Genomic DNA, 11,269 nt, shown 5'->3' with positions numbered 1-11,269 from the left:
ATAAACAATAAAAGCCAGTTAAATTAATTTGCTCTGACAATTTGTGTTTTTTTCAGTGGTCAATGTGTGAATGAGTTCATTCCAAGCCGGTCAAGCCCTAATGCTTGTCATTTTTACTGGCCACCTCTGCTCAAATTGCCTACTCCCTCAGCTGAACAGTTCACACAATTCTACACATATTAATATATTGTATTTAGAATTTGCCCAAAAGACAGAATGTGACGATACAATATAGAGGATGTGAAATTTACTCTGATCGCTAGTACCTCACTGACTTGTCGTTTCCATTTAGAAACGTCATCAGCCTTGTTGCATAAACACATTTGATCACAGCCGCTTTGGGCCAATTAAAAGCTCCATTTTAAAATCAGACATCCCTTCCTGAAGTCATTTTCTAACAGAGTACGAGGCAAGTACTGTATACAGTTGCGTGACATACAAATATATTCCAAGTTATCTATTTGCAGTCAAGTACTCATTCACAGAAAAACAAATAATGCGGGCCTGCGTATAAGGAGACAATAGGTTATTTCGAAAAGCCATTTATTAAGAATCGAATGCATACACAAGCATTGTAACATCTAAAACCACAGCAGTAAAATAACAATATCAACATAAATTTAAAAATAGCACAGCCACCTTATACCAGTTGCATATATGATGTCTATATTTATATTGCACTTATATTGAACTGTGTACAGCTCTCTTCTGAAACATTTATTTTTGTGCATGCAAACACTTTGTTTTTCTTCTTTCGACCCCCCAATTTTGCTGCTGTAGACTGGAAATCATGTTTACGCTCAAATCTGGAAGGGTCTTTAAAGACCTACAACTTAGTTTACCAAATACTGTAGTTCATACACATTTGAAAACTGCATTCGGGATGTAAACACTCACTTTCAGAGCGCTTACAGTAAAATATAGCGTCATTAAAAAAAAAAGTAAAAAACGGTGGCTGTGAAAAGAGCATTTCGAAGGACTATGTTACTATATACACAGTAATAAAGGGAAAGGACAGCTGGCAAAGTGTACAAAATTCAGACACATCCTTAACAATTGGCAAAAGGAATCCCTTCATTAATCCTGTAAAGGAAAATAAAATACTAGATATCGTAACACCTCAAACAAATACAAATAAAACACTGTTGTGATGTTGACATGCTATTAGTAAGGGTGTTGTCGAAACTATAAAACAACCATTTGCATATATTTGGAACCTGTTTTTTCAAACTGGTATTTTCCCCTCAAAAGTGAAAAATGAAAATTATTCCCATCTATAAAAGTGGATTAAGACATCAATGTACAAGTTGAACAAAATGAACAAAAATCCCAACTCCCACAATTGACAAATATTCCTACAAAAGTATACAGACTTGTGAGTCATTGAAAAACAATCCTTCAAGCGACAAAACATTTTTAGGGGGAAAAAAAACACAACCTCAATTGAAAAAATGAAATTTGTGGACAGGATATTCATCAGTACTCTAAATTGTCCCTCGATGTGACTGTGTGCATGGTTGTTCGTCTTTTGTGTGCCCCTGCAATTGGCTGGCAACCAGTTCAGTTTACCCTGCCTCCTGCCCAAAGACACATGGGATAGGCACAACTGTGACAGTCGTGAGGATAAAGCGGTTCAGAAAATGGATGGATAGATGGTATCTATCCATCCACTAATATAGATGGGAAATATGCAGTTGGTGTCTTTATAGATCTTAAAAAAAACTCCGATTATGGCCTAAGAGGGAATGCACATAAATGGGATGAGTTAGTGATTACCGAAAGCAATGTTCAATTTAATAACAAAATCCAAGCTATTAAACGTGACTTATGGGGTACCAAAAGGGTATCTTAACATACCCTGAATTATTCACATTATATATATTTATATATGAGACGTTTCTAGAATACTCGTGTTACTGGTTTATTTGTGGCTGATAGTACTATGTGTACCATGAGCAGTTTACGAAAACTGCTGTAGGTGAAGTGAAAACAGTGAACAACCCCCTCCCCCCGCCAAAAAAAAAGAAAAAAAAACTAAATTTCTTGGAAGAATTGATGCCAAGCTTTGTTGAAGCCACATACTGTTTTGATGACATTAAAACAAATTTCAGAAGTTCCAGCTGTTCTTTGTGAAACTAAGCACGTCCAGAACAAAAGACCATTGTATAGAATTTATAGCTCACTATTACTTCCATATATGACCAATGGAATTGAGTTTTGGGGCAATACATATACATTTTTGTTTAAGAAGCATTCATAAAGCTGAATATACAACCAACAATTCCGTGATGTATTCATTTAAATACTTTGAAAGTTTGTGGCTTTTGTCAAATTCCACTCTTGCCCAAATAATGTACACGATTGACTGTGTCGCAGTTTCCAGTAGCTTTTGGAAAAGAGAGACTTATTTGTAAGGAACTGGCAACCTCAAAAACACAAAACAATAACAAATATAAAGCAAAGTCATGTGTCTGTCAAAGGTGAAAATTTGTGGAAAAATGATAAAAATGAATCAAAAATGTGTGGTTTAATTAGTTTTCATAATTTTTAATTATGAAAACCATTATGTGTGTATTACCTCATAACTCAGCGCCTCAAAAGTCCAGCTGTGAAGTACAGCCATTTTAACAATTGATTGGTTTTTTTTGTTTTCTTTTTTACATTCAACCAAACAATTGAAATGACTTCAACGTATTTACAGGTCTTGATTTTCGTCATTCCTCACATATTCATTATTTTTCTTGGGGGGGGGGGGGGTCCAAAAGAGACTAATGAGGCCGGAGTCCCCTGAAGAGGCACATCGAAATGGACAAGGTTACGAGCTGAAAGAACAGAACAGATGGATTTTAACATGTGGGTCATTTCAGACACAACCCCATCCCAAAAAAAAAAAAAGACATGGCAGCCGGACTTGAACAAGTGAGACAAGTTGTGAGACGTAACGACCACCACTAGATGGTGCGCTTCGGACATAAAAGACCGATGACGTTGACATTTTCCCACTTCCACGGCCAAAATGCAAACTTCTATTTGACAGAAGTGTCAAATTGAGTTCCAGAAATTCAAACCTGCCACAGGTTGTCTTTACTCACAATTGCTTTCATTCAAGAGCTCGTTTACCTGCCGGTTGAGTCTTGAGGATTTGTACTTTGGCCGTCGATTTGGGACTTTTCTGGTCAGTACATAGCAAAAGACAAGGCTGAAATACAACCTAAAATATCTCCGTACCTCAAAGATCATCACTATAATGACCAATGCTCCCGCGGTATACATGTAAATGGCGTAGGAATTGTAGAGTGCTTCGAAACAACCCTGTGGAGAAACAAAGAACGACAGTGCAGTCAAGGATAAATAAGCCGTGACCTTGCGGAACTGCCTCGACCAGGGGTCACCAATCTGGTGACTGTGGGCACCAGGTAGCACATCCATGTACCACAAGAGTCGCCTGTTCTAAAAATACCACATCAGTGATGGTCAAATGTGTGAGCTAGTTGCGCATTTGTTTCCAAAATATTGTAAGACAACATGAACATAATAACGTAACTTGAATCGGGGCGGTCGCTGTACAATATGCCCAAGTACACCATGCTTGATATTGCAGAAAAATAGAAACAGAGTTGTTCGAAGTGTGTGCATGACATTGGTGGGTACACTGAAAGATCCCCTTTGAAGATCATGTGATGTGGGCAATTGCGAGACCAATGTACCATCACTATAAATGCCCATTTAATGTTTGTTTCAAAGGGGATCAAATTAAAGTGGAATATCAAGGAAATCTATTTTGTTACTCTAAACTACTTTGCAGATGCACGGACGATACTACTCCCCTGCCCTCTGGTAACATATTGTTCAGATGTGTATAGATGAGTGCGAGTTGAGCATTCACAGTTCAGATGCATTGGATTGAAATCCCATTGACGGTCCCCCCGCCCCCCACCACCACCACCACAAGTATTCGAAAAGCACGGTCAATTCTTGTCTTTGTTGCATACCCTACTTGTTGCATACATTCGATTTTTAATCAGAACATATTACATCAGAAGATGAAAGAGACAAAAGTTCCGAATTCAAGCTTTCATTTCATGGTACAATATTTTTATTAAATGTGTTAATTTGGGATACAGTACAGCACTTATTGTTTGAAGCCACCTACTTTAAGTTCGCAAAAGTATTGGAACAGACTTTTTTTTTTAAAAATTAATTTAGGTGAATACCATTAATATTTGTGGCATGACTGCATGGCAATGACTGCAACAGGCCTCGGACCCGTTGACTTCATCAGACCGTTGCATTCTTCATTTGAAATGCTCTTCCAGGCCTTAACTGCAGCCTGTTTTAGTTCTTGTTTGTTTTAGGGGATTCTCCCTTCATGAGGTAAATTGCATACTCTTTTGGGTTAAGGCTCAAGGGCCAGACTTGGCTGGTCTAAGGCCTTCCACTTTTTATCCCATATAAAGTCCTTTGTTATGTTGGCAGTTGGCATTGTCTTGTTGCAGGATGAAACATCTCGACAAAATGGTTTTGTAGACTCCAGAATTCTGTTTCTACCATCATCTATCCATCCATCAATCCATCATCCGAACCTCTATATCGTCACAAGGGTCGTAAGCGTGCTGGAGCCTATCCCAGCTGTCTTTAGGTAGTAGGCGGGGTACGCCCTGAACCGGTTGCCAGCCAATCGCAGGGACAAAGAAACATCCCATCCATCACACCTAAAGACGATTTGGAGTGTTCCGTCAACTTACCGTGCATACCTATGGAATGGGAGGGAAAAAAACAGAGTACCCGGCGAAAACCCACGCAGGCACTGGGAGAACATGCAAACTCCACACACGAGCCCGGATTCCATCAAGATGAGTTACATAAACAATAAAAAGAGAAGCAGTCATGCAAGCCCAAGCCATGACATTACCCCCACCATGCTTTACAAATCAGCTTGCGTGTTTTGGATCACAAGTGGATCCTTTCTTTCTCCAAACTTTGGGCTGCTAGAGTCTGATCAAGTCAACGAGTTGTAGCATTTGAAGCAGTGATGGCAAGTCAGGGTTATGCCACCAAATATTAAACTTTATTCACTAAGTGAATTTCATCTTGTCTGTTTCAGTACTTTTGCTCACTGGAAAAGTGGATCGTCCCGAGTTGTTGAAAACATTGAGATGTAAATAACATGAAATAAAAGCTGGAATTCTGAACTTTTGTCTCATACTCATCTTTTGATCTGAAACCCAAACGTCTTCATTATACAACAAAAACAAAGCAATTGACCTTGCAGTTTCAATACCTTCGGGGGGATCGGAAAGAGGCCAGGAAGGGTCGGATTTGGAGGGGGGGGACCCTGATTTGATCCATTCACTTTGCAAGAAAAAAAATCTGATATATGCTGCATATGGGCAAACAAAAAATTGGAATTGACCTGCAGTGTGTTTATTTAACAAGTACCGATTCATATGCGGTCTTGCTGTCACACGTGGCGGCTCCTCTCCTGCAGCAGGCGAGGGGAACCTTGTCTTTAAAATCTGAGGGGCCTTTTATGCCACAACAGCTGAACTGAAATGAGACAAGAAGAGTACAACAGAAGCATTTATTACTGCGCTGGCCAGGAATCTATGAAATATGAGTCATCGTGACTGTTTTTTGTGTATGGGGTGCACATGTTCGCATGTGCTCGACGCTTACATCATGCATAATTTTCCTCCACACCGATGTGTAATGGTCTTTCATGTTTCCGTGTTTGTAATCAGAGATTAAGCTCGCACTTAACGACTCTTGAGATAACTGAAAGAGACAAAGAATATTCACAGTACAGTCAAAGGAAAAGTATCACCGTTTTACAAAACGAGTCACAATCACCAGAATTGGAGCTTACCATTCCCCACTGTGTGAAGGCAAAAATCCCAAAACCTAGCTGTGCTAGGAAGATGGAGGTGATGAACGCGAAGTACTGCAACGAGACCGAAGGACACGGCAGCGAGTCAAGACAGTATTTGCTTAAAAATCAAATGAAAGAAGTGCTTTTCCAACCATCCCAAAAATGCCATTCAAAAAAAGATAGACACTGAATATCGAATGGCACATTTGAACGATGCTCTTCAACCAGTCAGAGTGTGCGCTCAGAGACTATTTCAGGAAGGCAGCCACTCTCGGGAGTGGCTTTAGGGCACCGGAATGAATTTCAGAACTCACCCAAGTGGACAAGAATTTTTGGTTCGAGTCAAAGCTGTAATTTTAATAAATACAACTCGTGCCCGAGTATAAATTGGAGGACCATACAAACTATGAAAAAAGGTGTGATTGATAGCCACCCCCCACCCCCCCAAAAAAAATCTAAATACAGTAATTAAAGGAACCAGGTAAACAAACATTATCATGAAAATCTCAGGAGCAAAGAATAAGATAAGATAAGATATCCTTTATTTGTCCCACACTGGGACAAATAGAGGACAGCAAAATAAGATAATATTCATGGATAAAGTTCGGTCATGAAAACTACTTACTTCTCCCAAAATAATCAATTTATCATTTGAAATACACGAAGGAACCTTGAAAAATAATTGCCACTGTGGCAGTATATAAAACCCTACTCTTTCACAGAAAAACTGTTCAAATCTTTCAGCATAAAAGGGAAACAGATCGTACATTCGACATTACCTAGCAGCCAAAGATGACACATTTCAGAAAAAAATAAAATCCATACGGAATCCGATAACTAAAAAAATAAAACAAACAATTCAATTGCTTTTCAAAATCATTGAGGCCTAGCACAATGTCATGTACTTACGAGAAGGAGCACACATCTATTTTCACGTAGGGCTCCGCACCAGCCCAGGAAGCCCAGAAGGAAGAGCAAGGATCCGACGGCCATCACAAAGTGGAGGATTTTTGAGAGCAATGGGTGTGTCTCTATCAGGTCACCTACAATTCTCGTGCCCAACACCACCAGCAATCCTACACCCAAGAGTAATATCCCTGCCACCTGACAAAGGGATGTGGGGTGAGGCCAGATGAAGGAGCCACAAAATTATTGCATTAGAAATGTAAGGAACCATCGGATGAAAGGCACACTAGAACAACTCAATGCAAGTAGTGCAAAACAACAATGGGGGTTTGTCTTATCATCTTGGCAGTCATTCTTTATGTACAGTACCAGAAGAATTATGAATAAGACTGCAGTGCATAGTTTTAGGCAGAGGCGATTGCTCGAAGACTGCAAGGGAAGCTCAGCTTCCCCTAAAATGTCAAAAAAATAAGTGATCAAATATATGTGTGTACATACAACTGTGTGTACATGTCATTGACTAAATATGCGCTACAACGCGCTCAACCTTTGTTCCGAATCAGCTTCTTATGACTGGTTACGACGCGACTCCCTTCTCATTCATTCCCGCAGCTTCACCGTGCTCGCTGAGCGTCGACCGCGCGGACGCTGGGCGTCTAGAGAGTTCAGTGTAGGTTGCCCCAATGCATTGAAATGAAACAAGTCATTGGATAAGTGCTGCTTTTCTCCCGCCCATCGGACGCTCAGCGTATGGGCTGGCCCGGACGCTCAGCTTTTCTGCATGATGATTGGATGATCTGTCTGAGGCTGAATCTCTTTTTGATTGACAGCAAAATGAGCCAATCACCGATCTTATGGTGAAGGCATCCTTTTCATTGTTTTGAAAAGGAACGGAGAGTAGAATTCACGTATAAATAAACGGACACATTTTATGAGGAAGGCCGAAATTGCGCTTCCCCTCCCCGACAGACCAGCATCCGCCACTGGTCGAAACGCAAGGCCGATTAGGCTTTAAATGTGCCGCTCAGTTGCAGAGAAGAGGAACACATTTTTGAAAGTTGACAGACCTCATATGGTCACCGAGTGTGAAAGAGCCACAGAGAAAACACACAGGGAGGGTCATCACCGCTACTTTCGGGATGTTAGCTTGACGCTTTGCTCTGCTGGTTGCATGTTGCCTTCAGCAAGCAAGTCACAAAGAGCTTTGGTTGTGCCAAATAAATCAATCATAAAAGCAGAAAACCTTCTTGCTGTGCCCCCCCACCCACCCACACACACCCAGGCTCACAGTTTGTCACCCTTGATTGTTTGATCAAGTTTGTTAAACTCAAGGTACCAGTCATAGACTCCATACGGCACAAAGTGCCTTGGATATTTCACCACACTGGAATCTAATGAAAGATGGACTTTAATAAAATAAATATTGGCCCCATTTCATAAAATGCAAAAGTGGCTACTGTCGGGTCAGTCACAGGGTCTTAATTCACTTGACTGACACAACCTTACTCAAGGCCACAGGAAGAGAGATTAGGAATACTTACAAAAAAGAAGGTATTGAGGATTAACATGATATACTTGACGCTTTTCAGACAGTCACCCGTCATGACTGTTTTCTGTCGCGATGGATTCACGACAATCGCCTGTCAAAACAAAAACGCCACTTAATGAAACAAGCAAAAACCTCCCAGGCACAGTGAATTGTGTTGTTTTGTGCACCCGGGCGCAGTGAATCGTGTTGTTTTGTGCGCTCCAAGTTGCCGCCGCTGAAATGAGACGGCTGCCAAGTAAATATTTGAAAAAATACATACAGCAAAAACTGTTTTACAATTAACTGTACAGCAAAAATTACTAGCAAATGAACAAAACATTTTCCTCAGATGTGATAATTTGCCATACTTTCAGTGCACATACAGAGGGATGTTTTTTTTTTGGCAGTGGCGGTTCGAGCTTGAACAGTGCAAGACGCCCTTTTGTTTTGTCCCATTTTTTGAGGAATGCTGAGGTTGCGTGCCCCCCACCAAAAATGCATTGAAACATGTTTTACATAGTTATGAAAGTTATTAGAGGTGTCAAATTATCGCGTTAATTGCGAATAATTATAGTCCTATTATAGTCGCGTTAATCTAAATTTTAATCGCTAACTTTATTATTTCTGTATCTGGGTTGCCTTTTTATAATATCGCTTGTTGTGTGTTGTCTTCCTGTGTTCGAGTTGTTGAGTGTGGGGAAACAATGGTCAGTCACAGTCTGAAGCGGACATTGATTGCTGTCATTATGTTTGGGCGTGTTTAGCAGAAGCTGATAGGCTCCCATTGGAGTTGGGAGGGCCAGCTAAGCAGCAGTGAGGAGGCCCAAGGAATGGAACATTTACATTCGAAAAACGCCTGATGTTCTACTATACTTTTATTTTGTAATTCCTTGGAGATTTACAAAAACAAACAAAACATTGATATTCCCCCTCATGGTCGAAACTTAAGGTTGCAGGTCGGACTTTGGACAAGTTTCAAATACAGCTGAAAGTAAATGGCTAGGATTGCATCTGTCCAAGTCTGTTGAAAAACAATAACATACATTATAATGCAATTTTGATCTGCCTCAATAATGTAATGAATTTAAAATGAAAATAGGGCTTTTCTCAGCAATTTTTAGATGAGATTAAAATATAGATTTATTAGATCAATTACAGATTATAATTAATTAATCTCATAATTTTTTAATCGCTTGACAGCATTAATAATTATGTCGAATTTTTAGATGTGCCCCCCCCATTGTGACAGTACTTGGATGTGTTTTACTTACATGATGGTAGTGCCGCGAGGGTGGAAACTGTTCTGTGCGGAGTGACTCTGGCCGGCTTCCATAAGAAGCAGGCTCTACGCGAGTGCGCATCTTCCGTTGTTGAATGGAAAGAGCTTCTTCCTCAGCGAGCTCAGTGCACTCTACTTTTCCTAATGTGAAAGGAGCAATGGTTATTTTCTTTTTGGTTCTTCAAAATTGTATTATTTTACTGTGCGTACAGCAGTTGTGCAAACACCATATAAATTAATTTGAGTATGATTTTGTCACTGGAGTGCATACGCAGCCATGCCATTCCCAGTTTACCATAAACGAGCTAACTTTAGCAGCTCCCCAGGAATAGAGACTCTTTGAACAACAAGGACGTCATACCTCATTTACATTGAAAATCTCTCACTTCGATGCAAATTCCGCCAATGAATGGCAATGATTTACATTTCACGATGCTATTAGAACACCCTTGACACACCAGAAACCGTTGTGGGGATTTCATTGTACATGGAAACGCAGCCAGTCATCAAAAACATTAACATGCAGCATAAATAGGAACAAGCCTGCTCCACAGCGGCTGTGTCCAAATACAGGCTGGGTCCTCCAAGGCCACATTTTCAACGGCAAGACGCCACTTCCGGTGTGACTCCACTAGACATACCTGTCAACTTTTCGGAGCGCCAACGTGTATAAACTACCAAGAAAATCCGTATAAAGAGCAAAAAATCCTTATAACATACCAAAGCATTTTATGTCCAAATAACGGCACAGAAAAAAACCCACGAAATTTTCAATGATATTTATTGTAGATCTCCATAATACAATGTCTGGTTAATGTCTAATCATCATTCTACTTAGTGGCATTACTGTGTTCAGAGTTGTATTCCGGAAATGAAAGCATACGAGTAGACGAGCACCGTTCTGGGCAAAAGCAAACGGAACTACCTGTCAGGGGGGGGGGGGGGGGGGGGGGGGACAAAAAACGGAAATTTTCAGAATCCGTATGATTTGTGCGATACGGCCATATACGTAAGATTCGCCACAAAATCCGTATGAACTATGGCTAAACCGTATGAGTTGACAGGTATGACTACACATGGTGTCCAAATTCACATTAAGCCTGTCCAAATTCGCCAGGTTAATCCACAGAGGTTGCATGAGGAGGAGACTTTGAAGGCGTTGAAGGACTCAGCCTTTGAATTATAGTATTTCTCTCGAATGTGGAAAGCACGTGGGGTCGTGTTCCGCTGAAAGTGACGTCACGTAGTCGAAAAAAATGCGGCTTGTGTGGACGCAGCCTGTGAATTACGACACAGCCAGAGACTTTCTTAGCAAATAATGCTGCTGCCTTACATCTCACAATGTCAGTGACAGCCTTTGCATTGAGGTATACAATAATCGCAGAGCCTGTTTACAGCCTTTCAGATGGGAAGAAATGCCTAAATTCCATTGTTTACTCATTTATGTTGTGAACTGCAAAAAAGTTATGTTTCCTTAGGCTCAGAGGTGCCCCATGACTGAGACGATATAAATCTCATCAGATTTTTTTCATATTAAGGCTGCATGATTGTGGCTACAACAATCATCACAATTATTTCTATGAAAATTGGAATCATTTTGCACGTTCCGCCAAAGTTACCGTCAAGCTATGTGTTGAATCAACTGCACGCAACTAATATACTATCGACGTTATTTCGTAGACATGCT

The 11,269-nt window shown here is 40.4% G+C and overlaps 1 protein-coding gene across 1 annotated transcript; it reads right to left on the bottom strand.

The window, feature by feature from the left end:
• Window positions 1–2,745: 2,745 nt before the first annotated feature.
• Window positions 2,746–6,967, bottom strand: LOC147206247 (tetraspanin-18-like). The gene is made up of 6 exons (XM_086109347.1): window positions 6,779–6,967; window positions 5,867–5,941; window positions 5,677–5,775; window positions 5,440–5,547; window positions 3,229–3,312; window positions 2,746–2,822 (listed from the first exon to the last, which is right to left on the bottom strand). The coding sequence occupies exons 1-6, from the start codon at window positions 6,860–6,862 to the stop codon at window positions 2,769–2,771; spliced, it is 504 nt and encodes a 167-aa protein (XP_085965473.1). The 5' UTR covers window positions 6,863–6,967; the 3' UTR covers window positions 2,746–2,768.
• Window positions 6,968–11,269: the final 4,302 nt, after the last annotated feature.

This window comes from Hippocampus guttulatus, chromosome 4, assembly GCF_054856545.1.
Source record: "Hippocampus guttulatus isolate MCC_2025c chromosome 4, RoL_Hgut_1.0, whole genome shotgun sequence".
Lineage (NCBI taxonomy): Eukaryota > Metazoa > Chordata > Actinopteri > Syngnathiformes > Syngnathidae > Hippocampus > Hippocampus guttulatus.
Note: the sequence above shows the minus strand (reverse complement) of the source record. Positions and strands in the feature narration are given on the sequence as shown.